General features: G+C 36.5%; 1 protein-coding gene across 2 annotated transcripts in view; it reads right to left on the minus strand.

Annotated features, from left to right (window-relative positions):
- Window positions 1-23,991, minus strand: part of SLC39A12 (solute carrier family 39 member 12) — a 65,567-nt gene that overhangs the window by 12,443 nt on the left and 29,133 nt on the right. The window contains exons 6-11 of one of the 2 annotated variants that reach the window (XM_054590495.1): window positions 20,204-20,376; window positions 17,227-17,379; window positions 15,291-15,398; window positions 12,924-12,990; window positions 8,798-8,956; window positions 7,019-7,206 (exon numbers count right to left, since the gene is read on the minus strand). In XM_054590495.1, coding sequence (XP_054446470.1) covers window positions 7,019-7,206; window positions 8,798-8,956; window positions 12,924-12,990; window positions 15,291-15,398; window positions 17,227-17,379; window positions 20,204-20,376 — 848 coding nt within the window. Of the gene's footprint in view, window positions 1-7,018; window positions 7,207-8,797; window positions 8,957-12,923; window positions 12,991-15,290; window positions 15,402-17,226; window positions 17,380-20,203; window positions 20,377-23,991 lie in introns of both variants that reach the window. The other variant, XM_054590485.1, reaches the window with a different exon arrangement.

The raw sequence follows: 23,991 nt of genomic DNA on the forward strand, positions 1-23,991 counted from the left end.
GGGCTTAATATTCAAATCTTATTTTGACGTGTGTTTGGGTATATTTTAAAAAGCAAAGGATCTTAAGTTCAAATTCAAAATACTCTTTACCCTTTCATACAAGAAAAATTATCTGGAAATTCAAAAATGCTCCAGGAAAACTCTGGCTGAGATTTTACTTGTAGGAGACACTTCCTAGAAGAGGGTAGATAAGCAAATTTCTCTAAGTGACTGTTCTTCAATCTTGCTTTTTCTGCCCCCTTTATTATGTAAGTGAAATCATGATTGAAGGAACATTAGTACCAGTCTTGATGAGGAACAGAAGTTTTAAAAGAACATCCCCAGAAAAAATGTTCAGAGGGAAGGGGGAAGACATTGGGAGAACTATGTGGTGGTAGAGGCAGGAAATAATATTCTCAAGTAATTTGCCATGATGTACCAGAGCAGGCACCTGAACTCTGGGTTGTTTTATGTTGTTCTGGCATGAATTAGTGAGGCGCTTCCTTCTCCACTACCTACCTCTCTGAGTTACAGCTCCTCTACTGTCAGCTCAGGTGTTATTAACATTTTGGATCCTGGGCAGTTGTCCTGTTCCCTCAATTCTAGAGACATCTTCGGTTACATTCATAGTGATAGTTCCTTGAAGTTTCTATGGGCCTGTTGCTATGGAAACAGTTTCACGGGATTTAAGACTTCAGAAACATTGCCTAAAGGTTTGAAACTTCTTTCAGATCCAAAATAAACCTTTTCTTGGCATAACCTATTTATATTTTTAATAAATTAATTTCTTTAAGCAATAAATCACATTTGTTAAAGTCTCTTATCAAACCCTTGAAGAAAACAATACTTTCAGAGCTTATCTTTTCCTCCTACCTGAGAAATTTTGTAAAGGTTAGAGAAGGTGGAGCTGAAAAATCCTCTTGGCTTTCAGTCTCAGAATTTTCTTACAAGGAACTTTGATTCTCAGAAAGAGATGCTCCTATAAGGCTGCCCTCCATTCCCAAGTACCACTAAACCAAGGTTAGCAGGTAGCACAGGGATATATTCATCTTCTATACTGGTTAACAAGTCACCGCAAACCAGGCTGCTTAAAACAATACACATTTATCTTTCAGCTCACCACGCTAAAATTAACGTGTCGGCAGGGCCACTCCCCATTCTGGAGCCCTCAAGAGAACCTGCTTCCTTGCATTTTCCAGCTTCTAGAGGCTGCCTGTCTTCCTTGCCTCCTGGACCCCTTCTTCCATTTTTAAAGTCAGCAATGCCATATCTCTCTGACCCCACTTCTGTTAGCACATCTCTTTCTCTGACCTCAGATGGAAAAGGTTTTACAGTTTTAAGGATTCACGTGAGTAGATTGGGACCACAGGTTCTCCAGGATAATCTCCCCATCTCAAGGTCTTAAATCTGAATCACATCTGCAAGGTCACCGTTGACATGTAAGATAAGATAGTCACAGGTTCCCAAGCTTAGGGCTTGTATACCTTTGGGTTAGCGGTGGGTCATTATATACCCATTATATACTGAGAGAACAAATCTCACTACATCTTTGTAGGAAACATGAGACTATGAAAAAGTTGGCAAATCAATAGATCTGGTTATAAATAGAATTAAGAGAAAGTAGATAAGCAAGATAAATGGATACTAACCTATCCATCACAGGGATTATCAGTTGTATCAGGCATACTTCTGTTAAATGACCGTTCAAATAGTCTATCAAGGCACCGCCACTTATTTTCCATAGATAAGTGGAAGATAAAAGGGTGAAAAAGATATTCCATGCAAACAGTAAGCAGGAAAGCAGGTGTGACTATATTAACACCAGACAAAGGAGGCTTCAAGACAAGGAGCTGTACCAGAGATAAAGAGGAATCTTTTAGCATGATAAAAGTATTGACCCATCAAGAAGACATAACAATGCTAAGTATACATGCATTTAATAACAGAAATTCAAGTGCATGAAGCAAAATGGAAAGAACTAAGAATGAAATACACAAACCATGAATATAGGTTTATATTTTAACATAACTTCCTCAACTATGAGAACAAGTGGAGAAAAAAAAATCAGTACAGAATTTGAAAATATGAGTAATAAAATTGACCAGCCTGACTTTCACAAAACCTCGCAGACAATAACCACTGCACTAATGTACTTTTCAAATGCACAAAGGGCCACTCACCAGGACAGATCATGCTGGGCCATAAAACAAGTCTCAAGAATTTCAAAACTAAATATAAAGTATATTTTCTGACTATGAAGGAATTAAAGTCAATAGCAAAATGATATTCAGAAAAGTTCCAAATATTGAGAAATGAAGCAACATACGGCTAAAAAAACATATGTTTAATAAAAACATTTCAAAATAGTATTGAAAACACAACATATGAAAATATATGGGACTCAGCTAAAGCAGTGCTAAAGGGAAATTTATAACTTTCAGTGCTTAGAATAGAAAAGAAGAAAGATTAAAGTTGATGCTATATCATTCTACCACATAAAGCAAAAAATAAACAGAAAATTAAATACAAAGTGAATAGAAGGAAGGAAATAAGAAATGAGGGCATAAATAATAGAGAAAATCATGAAGAGATGGTTGCCAATCACTGCCAGTTTTTCTACTTGTGGAAATTGTGCTTCCTGTTCATGCAAAAGAGTAGCACTGTCAGACCACCTTTTTCTTGAAGAGAATACACTGGAGAATATTTCCACTGAACTTGAAGCTGATACTACCACCTGGTCATTTGAGCTCCTGATACCAATGAATCAACCAGTTGAGAAAAGTTACAATATTGAAGTAATTGTCACTAGTTATAATGGGAGTTAAGGTTATTGCTACCTGATGAAGTAAAGCAAAGAACATATCCAGAAACCTGGGGATTCTTGGAAGCATCTCTTGGTGCTTCCATGCCTATTGACAATGCTGAACAGGCTACTACAGGAAACATGGCCTGACAAAGTCAAAGCAGATCTCTCAGTGAAGTCTGAGTTGCCCTATGAGGAAAGAAATCCAGGGCAGCCAAGGTGTTGCCTGATGATGAGGGGAATCAAGATTGGGTGCTACAGGAGAGAGCTAATGAACATCAAATATGGCCTCAAGACCAGCAGGGTTTGGAGCTTGTTCCACTATTTTGTATTAAGCCTTTGTGGAGTTATGCCTGGCTACCACCATGATAGATGGGACTTATAAGTAAAGGAGAACATGCACATATTTGAGTGGTGGAAGGGGTCAACTGTTAATGGACCTCACTCTCATTCTATTTTATATTCTCTCAGCCCCTCCTCTTACCCTAGTCACATTTGCAGAGACCAGTTCCAAGGTGGTAATTTGTTTTGCATAGAGCCTTGCTTCAGGCCCACACCGCATTCCTCTTTCTCCCTCCCTGGGCTTCTCTGACATAATGGCATGGAACAGCCACAGGAACTCCCTTGGCACTCAAGCATGTATAACCTGAGAGTGGGGGGAATAATGCCTGCAGGGCTGGCCCTGAACAATGGGGACAGGAGCCCCTTCAGAAAGTTCTATGTTATGGATCCACCGGAATGGTGGTCAACTTAATAAAAACACATTGTTTTATTGACTTTTTATCCTCTCTTTTACTTGATCTGCCCCTCAGTCCTGCTCCCTGAGAACACCTCCCAGATGAATTGCCTTCACTCAAGGCTTTGTCTTAGCCTCTACTTAGGGAAAACCCAGTCTAGGACACTGATCTTTATAAGAGAATGAGTTTCCACTGGCCACCCAGAGCTACGTTCATTCTTAACTTTCTTTAGAAACCATCCAGCGCAACTGGGAGTTAGTGTGCTTGAATAAGGCAATGTCACTTTGGCAGATTTCCAGAAGACTTTTTTTCCTTATTGATTTCATTGCTGTTCTATTTCTGTGAAATATGTCATTGGTATCTTAATAGGGATTGCATTGAATCTATACATTGCTTTGGGTAGTATGGACATTTTGATGATATCAATTCTTCCAATCCATGAGCATGGTATATGCTTCCATTTATTTGTGTCTTCCTTAATTTCTTTTTTCAATGTTGTATAGTTTTCTGTGTACAGGTCTTTTACGTCTTTGGTTAAATTTATGCCTAGGTACTTGATTTTTCTTCTTGCTATATCGAATGGTATTTTTTTCTGATTTCTTCTTCTTCTATTGCATTGCTTGTGTATAAAAATGCCTTTGATTTCTGAATGTTGACTTTGTATCCTGCTGTTTTGCCAAATTCACTTATTAGGTTGAGGAGTTTTTTGGTAGAGTCTACAGGGTTCTCTATGTACACTATCATGTCATCTGCAAACAATGATAGCTTTACTTCCTCCTTTCCTATTTGGATGCCTTTTGCTAATGGCTCCATCTTTGCCCCTAGTTCTTTTTCTTTTAGGACTTTGAAATAACACACCCAATTTCTTTAAAATAAACAGGAAAAGCAAAAATCTAGCTAATCTTTCCAGATTAACCCTGCTGGTAAATTTCCAGGGTTTAGTAAATAACCCATGTATGAAAGTATTCCCCGTTACCCTTTCATTGTTGTCATTTATTTTCTTTGCTATTTACAGAGTCATGAAACCTTGTTTTCTTTCCTTTAAATACAAAAGACTATTTTCTTTGGCACAGCGACAGAGTACAGCAACAGTTAAATTTGCTGCTGTGTGAAAGAGTTGAATTTGTTTAGAAGTTACGCAAAAGGCCGTGAGAGAGCAGGCGACCTGGATTATAGGAAGTAGCCCCAGGAAGCTCAGAGTATTTTATTTTCTGTCTCTTTGCCAGAATGCTGCTTTTTCCTGGGCCAATAGCGATTTTCAATAAGGTCAAGATTTATTCTAGTTGGAATCTCATAGGATATCAGGCACACTGCTCTCTGAGAAGCATGTTTTACCCTTACAAAATCAAGAGGAAAAACATTGAGGAGTAAATGATATATTTAGCTCAGGGTTCTACATGACAAATGGCTCCTGACGATCTTAGGTCAATCTTGGGAGAGTAGCCTCCCTAACAAAGAAAAAGAATTGACTACACACATACACATCCATCATATTTGAAGAGAGATTCAGACTGTGTAGATAGATAGATGATATAGAGAGAGAGAGAGAGAGAGAGAGAGAGAGAGAGTAAACACCAAAGAATACAGCAACTGCCCCCAACTGACTGATAAAGAGGAAAGAAATTAGCAAGCTGAAAATCAGGAGGTTCAAGAGTGAATGTGAGGACTCATATAGAGACACTCTAAACAAAAGGTACCTCTCAACCTGCAATGATGGGTGTACAGTGTGCTTTTGAAGTGACAAAGGCTAGAAATCCAAATTTCTCGAACTGGAAGGATTAAAGGATTCTGTATATTGACCATAGATTAGGGATATGGGCTTAGGAAAGGGAGAGGGTAAAATATGCCCTAATTTTAGCTATCTTCCTATCAAGATCAGGAAATTTCCTGAGGATCATAAATAACATGTAAAAACATGTGGGAACATGGAAGCACATTTTGGTGTTTACTAATCTAGTTGATTCTAATGAAAATTGAGAAAAATGACTGGGCCCTGGCTAGATAGCTCAGTTGGTTAGAGCATCATCCCTATATGCCAAAGTTGTGAGGGTTCCATCCCTGGTCAGGGCACATATAAGAATCAACCAATGAATGCATAAATAGGTGGAACCAGAAATCGATGTCTGTCTGTCTGTCTGTCTGTCTTTCTGTCTCTCTCTCAAATCAATAAATTTTAAAAATTTTTAAAGAAAAGCAACCAGAAAATCAGAAGCATTTCCAATGGGATTTTTAAAAATATTTTATTTATTTTTTAGAGAAAGGGGAATGGAGGAAGAAAGAAAGGAAGAGAAACATCAATGTGTGGTTGCCTCTTGCAAACCCCCAGCTGAGGACCTGGCCCGCAGCTGAGGCATGTGCCCTGACTGTGAATCAAACCGGTGACCCCTTGGTCCTCAGGCTGGCATTCAATCCACTGAGCCACAACATCCAATAGAATTTAAGACGGTGGTGTCCTCTTGAAGAGTTCCCTTATTGAATTACAATGCAAGAATGCAGTATTATTCTAATTCTATCAGCACAGGTTCCTGGCTTCTAGATGTTTTTCCCCTTATAAAACATTTCTTCTTATTTATTTCCAGGAAAGTACCTGTATTCTGCCACATCATTAGTCCATCCTAATAGTCCTATTCCATATGTTATCTTCAAGCTTATTTATTTTACTTTCACTCAAATTGGTTTTCTATTGATTCTCAGTATTAAATATTTCTTTTGATAATTTATATCATTTTTATTTACCTTATTCCAACTCATGAGAAGGAATTATCATTATGACTTTCACCTTAAGATATTTAAGTTGTAAACAAGTTTAATAGAGAATAACCTTAAAAAAGACTGGTTCATCTGATGAAGACCAGAATTTAGAAGGCAAAAAAATGTTAAATTTCTCAGGTTTAATTTTTTCACAAGATTATACAGGATGAGACATGATAACGGATAATTACTGTTGGTGTCAATAAGGACCTCTTTAGGAAATATAGGTTGCATTTTAAAGACCGCACACTATAACAGTCTTTCTTATTTCACCACATGATAATCATCTGGCAACTACAACTTAAAGATAAAATCATTATCTTTAAAAATACAGTTGATTAGGCCAAAAAGCTATTTAATACACTGACAAATTCGGTTGAACAAGTTTCCAATGTATACACAAAATAGCTGGCTGTTTAACCAAACTTTTAATTTTTCATCTAGAAGTATAGGCGTCATATACAAAGCCAGAGCAGAATCAACTGATGATCACTTTTGACTATTATAAAGGTTTCATTCATTCCACTTCAGTTCACTAAAAGAATGTCAATATTTTCTGTGTCTCCAGTTATGTTTCTTCTGCCTACAGCTTCCTTTCTTGGATTACACAGAATATTTCTCTAATCTGTTATACTGTTACCTATACAGTTCTTTTCTTTTCCATATCTAACCTTCCATTTTATTGCTTTTTCTCTGTATTACACTTTCAGTGCTTAAGAGAACAAAATGGAAAAGACACAAAGCTTACCATTTCTACCATGGATAAATATAAGAACATGCCAGCAGTGACTGTCAAGATCCAATTCTGAACACAAGGATCAGTTGATACTGAGAGGCCAATGTACAGTCCTAGGAAGGCAGTTAGAGCACTTACAAAATTCATCAGGATGGCAATTTTAATAGGAAGTCCGGAGTTTAGCAGCACAGCAAAGTCTCCTGAAATTTAAGGAAAAAAGAAAATATAATTATGAATTAACCGATGATGGCTTTGGTAGAGTAGTGTGCTATTAGGTTGTTTCAAATATCAGTAACAGGGATCAATTTTATAAGTTAAGCTGAATGATCAGATGAGAAACCACTTTCTTATATTTCTCTAGGATTCGTAGCTAAGTCACTGTGTAATTAAGAAGTTACATTTCAAGAGTTCTATTCCTTTTACTGCTCCCGAAGAGAGTGTACACAGAGAACTGTGACATACTCTTTAGTTTCTGACGTCCTGTGGTCCTGTGGCATTTTCAGCTTAGATAAATGCAAAATAAAGCATTTCCTGTCCCAGGATTTCTAAATCTTTTTGCCTGGAAACTTTCCAAGCAAAATCACAAGGTAGTAAACGTTATGTGGGCTTTCATTATTTACTTATATAGGAACTGCTTAGGGAAAAGAGAAAACTACTTAATGTGAGATTTTAAGATCATTGCCAAAGTTGACTAGGAAAACAAAATTTTCCTTTAGGAAATGTTTTCAAACCTTAATGATTTGAAAACATCACATTCTCTTCTTCCCTCCAAGAAGAGAATGGCCTATTAATCTGAGAGACTCCATTTCTTAGTTTTGGGGATTGAGATGAGGCTGAAATTCAATAAAGACAGCCTGGGATTGGGTTTCCTAATTCCATTGTATAACTGGTCTGTGAACAGGTCTTAACCCATCTTTGCTGGCCTGCCACAGACTGTCACACCCTGTGGTTTTACTACAGTAGCTTAAAGCAGGACCATAGGATAGGGCACTCAGGCCAGGCACATTTCAATAGACTCAGGAGGGACTTTGGATAAACTTCTTCAAGAGGGATGGGTTAAGGATGAGTTGGCAATAGCACTTCTGATAATAGACCCTAAATACAAAGGACCGGGTTGGCCTATGAGGGCAATGTAGGTCTGAAACAGAGGAGAAAGAGTGACAGCAAGAGCCCTCTCTCGAGGAGACATGCGTGTCTGGGGCCAGCCTCTACTGTTTCTGGGTCTGTTTCATTAATGTATACTCTATCTCATCTTGATTTCTGGGAAGCAGGATTTGAATTACAGGGCTATTAAGATTATCCAGATAAAGAGTCTTATGTGCATCTGCTACCATATGCCTGTCATATCAATTTTACAGTTGGCTTTAGATATCTTGCATAAATCTGGTTGATGAAACCATGGTATGGCTTTAATTTAAATGTTATTTTATCTCATTGACCTGTTTGCTAACATAATGGGTAAAATTCCCATCTTAATGTTTTTCCCACATTTACTATGCAGATTTTAAAGTTCTTCCCAAAGTACTTTAAAAGGAAGTTTCTGCAATGACTTTCTCCCATAAAGAATTCTCCAGAATACAAAGAGTCACTTCTGGCCCTGGGAAATACGAGTCTAACCATATTTTATCCCAAGGTAAAGACATGTTTTCTAGTTCTTTTCTGCTTTTTAAAATAAACTATGAAAGAATCCATCTTCTTATCATATTTTAGAAAAGGAAGCCTAAGAAACAATAACTAGAAATTATTATTTTCTCAAGAAGCAGAAAACAGTGATGCAACTGTGAGACTTACCCATTTCATGTGGGATTTCATGACACAAAATGGCAATTGTCGTGGTTACTCCAGACTCAGAGGAAGACGAGAAGGCCGCCCCTATCGCGAGGCCGTCTGCGAAGTTATGCAGGCTGTCCCCGACCAGTGCCATTACTGCTAACGAGCTAATGGATTTGCCTAAAAATCAAATAAACGTGTGAGAAGCATTAACAGAGCACTGAATATTTCATGGAACCCTTTAAACGTGACCAACTTTCTCATCCACCTTTTACAGTCTTAAGTTGCATCCAGCAACTCCATTTTGTTTCGGTTTTCAAAATAAGTCAGAGGGACTGGAGAGGCAAATATGGTAACCAACATGCTGGGATGTATTGTCACTGTTTTTTTTTTTATTTTTTAAATGGATCTCACTGATAATGAGATAAATTGTGCATGACATTCATTATTTTATCACCTTGACCAGCTGTGCCAAAAAAAAAAAAAAGGGAAAATAAAAATAATATTGTTACAACCTCCAAAAATACCAGCAATGAGCTTTGTAAAGCATTATAAGACAATTTGAGATCCTCCCTGCATTAAAATGGAGTCTGTTTTAAAAAACAGTTCTCTCTGAGTCAGGCTGTCCCTACTGCCAACCTGCAGGAGCGCACTCTCTGCTACTGTGTGCCTGGTTGTTGCTGATCACCCTGATATAGTGCCTCATTCACTTGCCAGTTGTGACCTCGACAGAACCACTTCCAACTCTGCTGATCCCAAAGCTAGCTTTGGAACAATTATTTAATGCTCTTATCTTTCTGCAAATAGCTTCAGTACTAGACCAGCTACATGTTGAACAAAAAAGGAGATGCTGTTTTCCTAAGTTCTATTACAAAATATACATGATCAGATTCGTGAAGAGACAATAATGGATTTAATTAATGAAATAATTTAGATCATAACTGGGTCAAGTTTTTAACATGTAGAATTTCTGTTTTCAAAAACTTATGATTGTATGTTAGTATAGCCAATTATGGAGCTGAATGACAATACGAAAGGTATTTCAGAAATAATACTTATTCTGACAGTAAACAACCTAAGTATACCATTTGATAAGAAAAGCCATTAAAATCAATTTCCATAGTCTTAAACTTCATTAATTACTCAGCGGGTTCTATACTGTGTGACAGGTCTAAGTAGTAGCTGTTGATACTGTTAGAACTGAAATTGTACACTCAGTAAAAATAAGAAGAGGTTGCCTCCTGGCTTCTGTTACGTGGCTAAGACCGCAGGGTGGCTCTGTTATGGTATGGTTTGCTGTTTTACATGGAGGGTATAATTTGACTCATTTCATAACCTATACCATGAAATAAACAACTTTAGTCAAATGAACAGAAGATACTGCCCAGACTACCATCCAGGAGATAGCTGTTTTGACTGAGTTTCAAAGATTTCTCATCATTTTGCTTCTAAAATTTAGAACTGTTGCTGTGAGACTGACTTATATCCTTCTTGTGGTTTACTAATTCATTTTATTTTTCATTAAAAATGAAAAGATTCCAGGCAACAGTCATAAAAACACAGACTACATATCAAATTATTGAATTCAGGGAGTCCTTGTTGGCTTTGCCTGGAAGCTTTCAGAATCTAATAATGCTACCAGGTCACTCAGCTGTTCCTGCCCCTTTTCAGAAATAAAGCTCTTCTTTGTGAAAGTATAATAAAATGAAATAACTTAAAGTGATATATTGGACAATGTTGCAGAATGCAAATAAGTTATAATTTCCACATGTTCACATGTAGTATTGATATTAATATCATATATTCAAGTGGAAAAATTTTAACCCATTTGTATTCTGCTAAGAAACAAGTGTGGCCTATTTTCATTTTGTTATTTTATTTTCTTTGATTATGGGTTTCTAAATGTCATATCATGGACATATAAAAAGCCACAAGGCAAATACACATTTTTGCATGTAAGCCACAAGGAACACATTGTGCATCTTGTGTAAAATAATTTAAAATTATTCAGCAGAAGGTAAAACAAGTGTTGACTGGTAATTTAATGTACTCCTTACAGAATTACCATTAGCATTTACCTTTCCTTGTGTATCTGGCAATCATTCTGAGTCCCACATTTCTGAATTCCCAGAGATTTTCCATGGCGGAACATGGGCTGGACCTTATGTCATTTTGCTTTTTGTTTATTTAAATCATACTGTGGATAGGATTTTCGCATCCTGTCTTTTGAAACACAAGCTGAACTCCACCAATGAGGTAATATGAAACAAGTAATCAAATATCTGAAGCTAATTCAATATGTGCCTGGCAAAAGGGCAGCTGAGTAATTGAATTTGGGTTTGTTCAATATTCCTTCTGCATGCCAACCTTGATATATGAAGTGGAAAGATATGAGGCCTACAAAATATTTGAGTAAGACCATCATTACTCCCTGATCTAGCATCTGCTCCTTGCTCTTAATTTGAGCAGCTCCTTCTTGCCTCTTGCTTTCTTCCAAAAATAAAAACAAAGAAGTATATATTATAGGCCTACTAAGTGCCAGGCATACTAAAATGTCTCCCAGAACTAAAGATTTAGAAGGAAAAAATTGCACTGTCAATGTCGTGATGCAGAATTGGCTGCACAGACTGTGTAATTACATACCTTGAATCAAATAAATTACAGGAGTTAATATATCCAACACATTTAAGAGTGGTGATCGGTACAAACATGTTTGTTATTATACAACATGGTTCTTATACCACATTGATGAAGACCATTTTTATTTTTATTCTCTAATGTATCAATGCCTGAAACAAGGCACGTCTTCAAACATTTCTTGAATGATAAGAATATGAGAAACACACTTAGATGCACACATTAATGAATGATGACAAAGAAATCATTGCTGTATTAGCCTTTACTTAGTTCCTCAATGCTGGGGCTTAACAACTATGTAATCTCAGGTAGTGACTTATCCTATCTAACAACTGGTTTCTTTACTTGTATAACTTGGGTAATAATTGTTCTTACTTTATTAAACTGTAGGAAGATTAAATGAGATAATTCATATCTAGTTTTCAGCATTGTGGTTGGTATATAACAACTGTTCAGTAAATGAGAGCTATTTTAATTATTGGGCAATAATATATTTTTGTTGAATGGGAATAATTAATTATAGCTGCTTAACATTAAAACACTGAGAAGCATGTGTCACGAAAAGGTAATATAAATGAGAAAAATGGGGAAAAGATTCAGGGGCAACTCATGAAAACCAAAACAGCTGGGGGGGAAAAAAACCCTCTAAGAACTTTCCCAAGTAGAAGCAAAATAAATGAATGAATGAATGAATGAATGCTTATCCAAAACTGGTAAGTTAAATTCAGAAATAGAGAAAGTCATAGAAAGAAAAGGTTGGTTGAAAACTATATACATAGCCCTGGTTGGTGTGGCTCAGTGGACTGAGTGCTGGCCTGTGAACAAAAAAGTTGCCAGTTTGATTCCCAGTCTAGGACAGAGGCGTGGGTTTCAGACAAGGTCCCCCAGTAGAGGGCACACAAGAGGCAACTGCACATTGATGTTTCCTTCTCTTTCTCCTTCCCTTCCCCTCTCTAAAAATAAATAAATAAAATCTTTAAAAAATGAAATTCTTTAAAAAAGAAAAAAGAAGATTATATAAATAAATGAGTTGTAGAATAAGATGTGAATAATGAGGTACCACAGATTTGAATTCCATCATCTTAAATGACAATATGACAAATGAGATAGACATTTGCAATCAATGTTTAGTAGACAGGGATAGAAGATAAAAAAAGCAATGATGTCTTCAAACTTCACAGGAAGTGACAGGCTCAAACATCATATAAGCATGGTTTTAAAGGAGTTCTGATAAGCACATATGTCTTTACACTAATCAAAATTTTTAGAAGATCAGTTTTAAACAATTAGGGAAAACAGCATTTTTAAAGAATGGCGTTAAGTTGATATTAATGGGTGGTATGTTTGAAAGACTGATGAGAATAAGTCTATTAAAAATTCTATTGGAAAGATTTTAATAATGAAATGCATACCCATTATGAAATTTATGACATTTATTTTAAAGCAGACATAACCTTTTTCTATGGAACTTTCTACACTTTATGTTTAGCTGTTTTAAATTAGTACTCACATTTTCTATTGGAGGCTGTCATACCGCCTATAGGAATTTGGGCTGGCTGAGAGTCTTCTGGGCCTTTCTATTTTCAATTGAAAAAAAATGATAAAAGATAAGCAATGGTCATCATTTTTGCTGAAAAATGAAACATCTGAAGAGTTATATTGATTTTTAAAAGACATTTTAATACTCTACAGTATGTCAGAACTTCTAAATTTTAAAGACAAACATAGAAGGTAGGGCTGAGGGTCTGTAAGCAAGCTTTTGGCATCATCTGCATTTAAATGAAGACAGCACTCACATAGCTCAGACTTCCATGGAGCACTAGGAGCTACCGAGACCATCTGTAATTCAGACTCCTAAATTATGTATGCCTTTAAGAAAGCCAAAAGTTGTAGAAAAAAATAGATTCTTGATTCTTGACCTAATTTGGCTCTTCTCCTGATTGTGGACCTAGAATCCATCTTCGGATCTCTTAGTGGATCATGTACTGTGGATGGAGAAATATCCCATGCCAACATTACACATCATTTCATTCGTCATGGCCTCGTATTCTGATTTTGTTGCTTTACCAGTCAGTAAAAGAGTCTTGCCAATAGTGAAAGAAGATCAACAGGCTTAGAAAAGAAAATACAATCAATTTTTAAAGTTTTCTCATCCTTTCATATGAGAGGGAAGTAAGATTTTGAAATTGACGTCTATATTATAAGTTAAGATGGCATGATTTTATTTCAGAGACTGACTCATAGTTCAATTTCTGGAAAGTCACTTCCCCTCTCTATGCCTCAGGTTCTTATTCTGTTATGTGAAAAGAATACTTTTCATCTGCCTTTTAAACATGTTATTTTAAAACCACATGTATATAATTCTATCATCCAAAGGTGTGGAGACTATGAGACAAATTTAATTTGAGACATAAACATCTTTTTTGTCAATGTAAAACAGGAAGTAAACTTAGAGTTTGTATGTTAAATAATAGCAGATATTCAAACCATGTAATGATAGACATTGTTTTGGAAAATGATGCTGAGAATACCTGAAGAATACAGGGTTAGAGAAGCCCCCTTGCCTGAAATTGGTGGATCTAGAGACCCCCCCCACCCCAATGTGATTTTCTTATACTACATCAAAAGCATAATTATAATCAAAAGTCTCTATAGTTCCATTAAACAACAGGAGAGTAATTCAGGGGTCTTTTCCCCCCAAAAGCTGTATAATATCACACTCTGTAAAGGAATTTAGAGGCAAACATCCAAAATTCCTTATCAATTGGAAAGAATTATGAGTTCTACCCCCCTGCTGCCTAAACAAGCTATAATTGAAACAAACAATCCCTAAAGTTCACATTTCTATTTGCTTAAATTGATCTTGCAGCTTAAATAACAAAAGGAATAGTGAATATATTATTAGTAAGCCAGCATATTCAAATGCAACCCAAACTCATAAAGTTAGCATCAGAGATTTTCTTACACACATCTTAGGGCTCTGTACCCTTCAATCAAACAGAAAGAATAGAGTCAGCATTAGAGTGATTTTAAAGCTAATCTCAGCCTGAAGTTATCTCCTTTCCAATCACATGTGAAGTATCTAAGCAATAAACAAAATAAAGATTTTAAAATTGCTTTTGAACAAAATGTTTTTGAATTAGCTGTAGATCTGCAATTTATTGCCTGACTTCTATCTTGCTGTGTTAATGTCTCAGAAATAGCTTACCTGTTTCTACTGTTAGGAATCTATCCTTGAACTGTAAACCCCTTCCTAAGGTCATGTTTATAGGAGGCAAGTTTTCTATCTATTACATACTTTTCTTGTCCCTTTACTTGTTACTTTAAGAATTAGAATGGGAATATTGTTTTGAACCTGACTGGAGATTGTGTTTTGAGAATCCATACAGACAATTTTGTCATGGGAAATTCAATATAACAAAAAGCACTTAAAATGAGTCATCTCATTGGGCAGAACAAGTTCTCTCCTGCATTGTTAAATGAACACCTCACTCCTAGATGCACTAAGTCCCTGTTTAACTTATTTGTATCCACCTACCCATGGCTAAGAATTACTCACAATGGAAAACTAAACAAAGGTCAACTGGTTCATGAAAACTTGTAAAAAAAAATGATTAAATAGCTGTACAGTATGTCAATTTAATCCAAATATGTTTCAAAGTGGTAGTGATTGCAATAATTTGAATCTATGGAAAATGCTTTTTACATTTTAAAATAGCTTTTAGGTGCTTGGCAAAGTCTTCTAAACTGTTTATCATGGTCAAGAATATAGGCGAGTCAGGAGTGGATTCTATATTTATCCTGCTGATTCTTATCTAATCAAGGAATACAGGAAAGAAAGTAATCAAACAACAGAAAAGTTCAGATCGTAACCTACCAACTGGATAGTTGAAGCAGATGGGCCTCTGCCTGACTGGTCACTTAACTCAGAATTGAGTGCAGGGTGGTGGGAATGCCCCACATGCCCATTAACCAGCAACACGCCCTGCTGGATAAGGATGGTTTAAAATTAGTGTTGAAGCGGGAAGAACAGAAGTGCAGCCTTTGTCAATTCCATGGTTCTATTTAACATTTTGCTCATTGGCCAAAGTGATGAGTGGCAAAAAAAGAAAAAAAAAAAAAGTGATGGGAGGATCTCACTGTGATAAATACTTGCTGAAATACCTCACCTGGAGAAGCAAAGGACTGCTCTGAAACATCATGCATATTCAGAATGCTTTAAGAATGCAACTTCAAGAATTTTAAAAGACTCAAACAGTGGTGGTTTTTATAATGTATTTTTTAATTTACTACAAAATTAAATTTGATTTTTTTTCTGATGGAGATACCAAAACGATTATAACTGAAACTGTATTATACCCTAAAACTACTAAATTAAAACCTCCAGAAATGTATCAATCAATTAAAAGCACTTGTAGCTTCTAAAATATCTACATTCCTTTTACTTTATTCAATATCATGAATCTTGAAATTATGTTCTTAAACGCATTTAAGTTCCCTGAAAAATACAAGGACAATCTAAATAAACTCTACATTTTGGATATTCAAAATTTATTTTACTCATTTCCATCCTGGTTAAATTTCTCATGATTACACATAGGTTGACATGTTGGCTTTTTAATTTAGTTTTTTCAGTCCAGGGATGCTTATCTATTGTGTATAAATGGTGATCTATTATTGTTTTTTCATCCTCCTTAAGATAAGAATCCCTTTTCTGGAGATTAATGCCCTAAACTTCTATAGTAGGTGATGTGATTAAAGCTCGAATTTTCAATTTTGAATTACTATAGCATCCTAATTTGGCCCCTAGGCCAAAAAACAATCCTGCTTCATTAAAACTGAAATTATTTTATAGGATTTTCTTTCAAATCTATTTATTATGAAAATTTTCAAATATACAGAAAAGTTGAACGAACTGTAATGTGAACACTCAGATATCCATTTCCTGGTCCTACCAGTGACATTTCGCTGTATCTATTATTATCACACATCTAGCCTTCTAGTGGCTCTCCACCCATCCACAAAATCATCTATTTTTGATGCATAAAATAGAACTTTTGAAGAAAATTAGGAATGATAATAAAGAAGTCCTGACATTTTAAAAGACCACTAGTTTGACCTGAGCACAGTCAAAAATAAGTAAAAAACCAAAGAAGACTATGGAGCCTCAGGACTGTGCAAAGAATAATTGCTTTATTGAGTCTTTCATAGTATTTGCCTTTTTAACCATCCCACCAAACAGTTCAACTGTTTTATTTTTACATTTCATCATCTACATAGGAACTGATCAAATACAGGCCCAAATAAAGCAATGATTCAAGTTAATACACACACACACACACACACACACACACACACACATCACAAATATCACATCTGAACTTTTTGTTTTTATATTTTTAAATGCCCTCAAGTTGGGACATAATGGATAATTTTGTGAATTTTCAAAATTTTGTTTGCTTGTTTGTTTTTGGTGAGGAAATACATTCAAAACACAGACTGATAGCTAGGCCTCTGGGCCTCTTCAATATCAGACATGAAATAGTCTGCTGTTTCTAAACTAGCCATGAAGGTCAAACAGCAGATTGTAATAAGTACATCACCAAGCCAGCAACAGATGTTTAAAAGATTAATAACCAGACTTACAGGGAAGCTGCCAGTCAGAATGACCTGTGTGTTCTGGAAATCAGGGCCTCATCCCTTACATAGAGAACTTCATGAAGATGTCGATTACTTTTGAACATGTACTTTTGCAATAAAAGATGAATATTATGAAGCCCTAATACAAAGGATAAATAAAATTTAAAATATACCTCAACACTTGATGACACAAAAAGGATAAAACATTTTTCTATCAAGAAAAACCCATGGATGCCTCCAATTAGTCCCAACAGTTTCCAAACGTGACTTTTGTTATCATGGACATGTCCAGACTCTGAGGCTTCCTGCTTATGTAAACCAAGGACCTAAAAAATAAAAGATGAGAGAAAGAGACATAAAGAAATAACTTTGGATGACTTAAATATTAATTAGTAGGTCCAGTATTGAATATACTCAGCTCTATGACAGCTCCTGAAATCATTCAAAGCCCAGTTTGTTTTTCGATGTATAAATACTTCCACCGTAGGATTTAATTACAGTCAAATAAAATGTGTACAAGAGGAAAGAAGATGGTGTCTGCTTATGAACAGAATAAAGCCTAAGCCTATTTGAGCAAGTGGCTTAAATTTTCATACATTCTCAGGCCTTTAGCTGAATTTTTTGCGGAGTTCAAAAGTATCTGTTTGCATAATAGTGCCTTATAGCAAGCCAATGTATTCTATATCCAGAACAAATAGAAAGATATATTTCTTCTGGGCTTTATTCTCCCCATGCCCCACTGCAATTAAAAAATACTTTTAATAAATACTTCTTTTTCAGAGAAGTAAGAAATCTGCTATAAAGACATTTTCCACTGAGTGAATACTGTATGCTTAGCAATATATTCAGCAACCTGGGACAGAAGAAGATACGAGCATTAGGAATTCTTCTCTAGTTGACTCATCCCTTTGGTTGATTCATTCTGTTGGTTGACTTCATGATTTCTTGTGAGCTAATAAATCACGTATCATATTCCTTCTCCAGAGAAGGCAGTTTAAGGAATAGCTCTGTGGTTTCCACATTTAGGATGTTACTGACCATTAACAAGAGTAAAAAGAAATGATATGTGTACATATGTTTACACACAAGTACATGAGTGAGTATAAACACTGATTTTATGGACATAACTAAAAACCAACATATGTTAGTCAACTTTTTCTTTTGGTAAAGACATTAAAGGAAACCCATCTAATATTAGTAATTACCATTATTTCACAATACAGAGAACATTGAACATCACAAAACAGGGAAAAACCCACAATCTCATAACAAAATATAGACCTTTAAGTTGAATAAATTTAGCTAGTTAAAAAAGGAAATGACAGTGGCATTTTTTTCTTATTTCTCTGCAACACTTGGAACACTTGTCATGTATCAGAACCACCAATTTTTCTAGCTTTCCACCTCCCTTGTATCACATCTTCCTCTTCCCAATAATTTTCGTCCTCACTTCTCTCCTCAAGTAAAACAACTGCCTTCCAAATTTCATGAAACCTAGCCAAGCTTTTAAGTTCCCCTCCGTGACTTATCTCTGCAAAGTCATTTGACAGTCCCACCCATCCCAAATCCACACCTGCTGCCCGGAGCTATACCACCCCCGATCTGGGGAGACCCAGGGAGCCTTAAGTTCTTTCGCTCTTTCCCGGGATCCTGGGAGTGAGCAGCTCTGCAGTCACTGCAGTGACCTAGAAAAGGCCTCAGCCACCGCCTCAAGCCAATAAGCCTTGAAATATTTCCAGAAAATTAGATTACAGGGGAAATTAAAACTAATAATGGTTTGTTTCATTTCTCCGATGCTCACTTCGCAATTTTCAGAACATCTAATAATCACTGAGCCTCTAAGCAACAAGAGTGACCCTGTAGGAAATTCCCAGAGGTGTGTGGAAAATTTTAACATCTCAGACCTTGTGAGAGGATGGATCGTTTGTCCATCTCAAGAGATTTTAGAGGAAACAGACACCCTCAGCTGAAGATCCTTCTGCCTGAATCCTTTTGCATCTTAGATCCTAGTCCTTTCATTTCTGACAAACAAAGAGCCTCAAAATACTTCAATAAAAGCCAACTTCCTGGTACTTACATTTTTCTTAAGGGGAACGTAGATATTCTTAGTTAGGCAAGATCGTTCAATCGAAGAGGGGTTAATGATGGCACTATTACAGAGGTACAGGCAAAGTCAAAGGTGTGAACACAGGATAATGAGACACCCAGAAACTAACCACGTCAGGAAACCGTTAGGACTCAGGGCTGAAAAGGCCAAGGTTAGAAATAATGTTACTGAAGCTCAGTGGGCAGGGGAGCTGGAGAGGAGGCCTCCATAGGAACTGTAGGTCTGCAGGTAATGAACTGCTTCGAGAGCAGCGATTGTCCGCCTTTTTCATCTCAAGGCACACGTAAACTCATTATTAAAATTCTACAGCACACCAGAAATTATATTTTTTTGCTAATCTGTCAAAAAAATAGGCAAATTTTTATTCATTCACACCAGACAACTATTTTAGCGGCTGTTGAAATGTGTAATTTGACAGCCTAAGGGAAAAGAGGTCAGTGCTCCTGATTAAGTAGTCAGGCGTTGCGTGTTCTAAAAATTCTTGTGGAAGACCAGTTGACAATCGTTGTTCTAGAGCAAGTACCAGAGCCAGGAGGGGACCGGAAGAAATGACCCTGCCACTCTCTCCTCCTGCCCTGCCCCCTGTTGTGCCTCGCGCTGGCTGACCCCAGCCATCAGGGCTGCAGGGGGGCTGCGGACCTGCAACTCTCCAGGCCACAGAAGACAGCAGAGAAGGGCAGAGAATGGAATGGGTGAGTTTCGGGAGCACTGGAGAAAAACCAGGGCCACATCTTATAACCTATTCGTTTTTATTTCCAGGTAATAAATGCTGACTGAATTTTTCTTAATAGGGATCTATATCAGATCACCTTTTTTTTTTTTTAATTTCAAAAATAAGAATAACATGTGGTGAATATAACAACTGGTCATCTCTTTTCTCCTACAAGTGCTCTGGGGAAATAATATTCATTTCCAAGGAAAACATTGGCCACTGTATCTAGCCACCTAAGTTGCTGTGAAACTTTGCATAAATACCTCCAATGGCTAAACATAAAGAGAAACTGGAAACACTCCATCTAAATGGGGGGAAAAAAGCCACTTACCTGAGGGATAAGGTGGAGCAGAGCATCCCCAGAGAGTGTCCCAACAGCCAGGCCCACAAACAGCTGTAAAATGAGCCTGTAGCTCTCCTCACAGCTGTGGAACAGGAGCAGTGTGGTCCCAAGCATGGAGCCCAGCGTGAGCAGCGCCACAGCCACTGTGCTGTAGCCATATTCTAAGTTGGAAGGAGATGGCGAAAATAGTAAGTACCCCTCATCCTCTGTGAGGTCCTCAGTTAGTGAAACTGATGGAAGAATCCATCTTACAGTACAGCTGGTAGAGATGTGAAGTTGTTTTATGTGTTCTATTGGGGAAAATGTTTTAATTTTTAAGAGAAGAACGGAAAGATGTTTACCAAAAAAAATCTTTAAAATTATCCCAATGACTTCTCATTAAAAAATTGTTGTGGCAAGCAATGACTTAGCTTACCTCCCACCTGCAAGAAATTAATTTCTCCGACTTTCAATTACCACTTCTGTGGACAGATACTGGTAATGATTTCCATCTAATCACATTTAAACCTTTTGAAGGCGAAGCAGTAATGCTATAATGGAAGCATCCAGTTTAGGCCCATGTAGACCTATGTTTGTGTACAAAATGAGTATTTTCTTCTAAAAGTTCTTAAAATTATTTGTAATGTTAAAAGTGTTTTTTATTGTCCACTGAGGAAAGAAATTAAGGAAGACACAAATAAGTGGAAGCATATACCATGTTCATGGATTGGAAGAATTAAAATGTCCATACTACCCAAAGCAATCTATAGATTCAATGCAATCCCTATGAAAATAACAATGACATATTTCACAGATATAGAACAAATATTTCAAAAATTTATATGGAACCATAAACGACCCTGAATAGGGTCTCAGCAATTTTGAGAAAGTTGACAAAGTAGGAGGGATCACAATACCTGATATCAAACTATACTACAAGGCCACTGTAATCAAAACTGTCTGGTACTGGCATAAGAACAGACACATAGACCAATGGAACAGAATAGGGAGCCTGGAAATAAATCCAGATCTCTATGGTCAATGAATATTTAACCAAGGGGACAGGAGCATAAAATAAAGTAAAAAGAGCCTCTTCAATAAATGGTGTTGAGAGACCTAGACTGGTACATGCAAACAAAATGAAACTAGACTACCAACTTACACCATACACAAAAATAAACTCAAGATGGATAAAAGACTTAAATATAAGACACGAAACATGAAAGTCCTAGAGGAAAAAGATAGGCTAGAAAATTTCAGATATCCCATGCAGCAATAATTTCACCAATACCTCCTCTAGAGCAAGGGGTGTATAGAAAAGAATCAACAAATGCGAATACATCAAATTAAAAAGCTTCTGCATGGCTAAAGAAAACATCAACAAAATGAGAAGAGAACCAACCATATGGGAAGACATATTTGCCAATGATACCTTGGACAATAATTTAATCTCCGAAATATATAAAGAACTCACAGGACTCCACTCCAGGAAGACAAAGAGTCCAATTAAAAAAATGGGCAAAGGACATGGACAGACACTTCTCCAAGGAGGACATACAGATCCCATAGACACATGAAAAAATGCTCAACATCACTAGACATCAGAGAGATGCAAATTAAAACCACAATGAAACATCACCTCACACCAGTGAGAATGGCCATCATTAAAAAATCAATAAACAAGTGTTCATGAGGTTGAGGAGAAAAGGAAACCTTGGTACATTAATGGTGGGAATGCAGACTGGTGCAGCCATTGTGGAAAACACTATGGAATTTTCTCAAAAAACTGAAAATGGAGCTACCTTTTGATCCAGCGATTCCAGTGCTGGGATTATACCTTAAGAACCCTGAAACACCAGTTCAAAAGAACCAATGCACCCCAATGTTCATAGCAGCATTATTCACAATAGCCAACTGCTGGAAACAGCCTTCATGCCCATCAGTAAATGAATGGATCAAAAAACTGTGGTACATTTACACAATGGAATACTACACAGCAGAAAGAAGGAGCTCCTACCCTTTGCAACAGCATGGATGGAACTGGAGAGCATTATGCTTAGTGAAATAAGCCAGGCAGTGAAAGATAAATACCATATGATTTCATCTGTAAGTGGAACGTAATCAACAAAACAAACAAGCAAAATAGAACCAGAGACATGGAAATAAAGAACAAATTGACAGTGACCAGAGGGGAGGGGATGGGGGAAGCGGATAATGGGGGGAGAAAGGAGGGGAAGGGGCAAGTTAAGGAACATGAATAAAGGATCCATGGGCATGGATAATAGGGTGGGGATTGACTGTGGGAGTCGGGGAAGGAAGTGGGTGGGGCATGGGAAAGCAACGGGGGAAAATGTGGGGCAACTGTAATTGAACGACAATAAATAAATAAATAAAGTCGTTATTATTCTCAATGACTGAAATAAGTGATATGTTGGTAAAAACTGATCAATGAATGTGTAACAGTTGACAATAAATTTGGGCAGCCTACCTTTTGAGTTACTGCAATAATATTTTATAATGTTTAAATTTATTCTATGTTCCTAGCTTCTAGATTTAAAAAATTCAGAAATTACAGTTCTTTAAATTATTCAAACAAAAACAAATATGTATGAGGGGATAAAAAATACAGGTGGGAAAGATTATAGGAAGAAAGATTAACAGAGAGGAAAAACATGGCTTTCAGAGTCAAATACAAATGATTTGGAGAGTTATTCAAGCCACAATTTTCCTTCTGTTTACAGATATTCAGAGCAAATACTCTTGTTTCTACTTATTTAGAAATTACTAACAAGTCATGGAAAACTGGTTTATAAACAATAAAGGAAAGTAATTGCAAAATTAAACTATCATTTCCCTGAGTGACTACATACAGATAAATAATACATTAAATCAAACAATCTAGTTATCATACTATTTAAAGTCCATTGTAGATTTTAAGAAACTATAATCTTAAAGTTAGTTAAAATGGGACATAGTCTATTCTCATTATTTTTTGTACTTTTCTGGAATGTTCACTCTCTACGTTAGATCACATTAATGATTCTAGACAGCAACATGGTAATAGGCTTCTGATTTTAAGATAGCCTTTTTTTAATTTTTATAAATTTATTGATGAGAGAGAGAGATAAATATCAATTAGTTGTTCTACTCATTTATGCATTCACTGGCTGATTCTTGTACATGCAGCCTTGGTGTATTGATATGATATACCAACCAACTGAGCTACTAAGCCAGGGTTAAGATGACCTTTACTGAATTATATGTACTAGATTATATAGGACTCTAATGTTAAAATAGAGTTTGTGGTGCATTCAGAGAAAACTTTCAAAACTCTTCTTTTCCCACTCTCATCACTATTCTTTCCCTGCCAGGAACCCACTATTTGTTATTCAGTGGATATAGAGTTTCAGTTTTGTGAGATGAAAAAGTTCTAAAAATCTGTTGCACAACAATGTAAAAATACTTAATACCACTGAACTATAGATGCTACACTTAAGAATAATTAAGATTAGAATTTTAGCCAATATGGAGGCATAGGTAGAGACACTTCACTTCCTCACAAAACTGTAAGAAAAAACACAACTAACCTCAAAATGAAAAACAACCAGAACTTCCAGAAAATTGAACTGTATGGAACTAAGGAATTAAAGAAGAAATATTCATCCAGATGGGTAAGAGGTGCAGAGATGGGGAGCCGGGACAAAGAGGACGCAATGTGGCAGCTGGTGGAACAGGCAGTCCCACATTCATGTGTCATGGGTAAAAACCAGGAGGGACACCTGGGGAGCGATAATTCC

This window comes from Pteronotus mesoamericanus, unplaced genomic scaffold, assembly GCF_021234165.1.
Source record: "Pteronotus mesoamericanus isolate MK-2021 breed Mesoamerican mustached bat unplaced genomic scaffold, CSHL_Meso_final contig_130, whole genome shotgun sequence".
Taxonomy (NCBI): domain Eukaryota; kingdom Metazoa; phylum Chordata; class Mammalia; order Chiroptera; family Mormoopidae; genus Pteronotus; species Pteronotus mesoamericanus.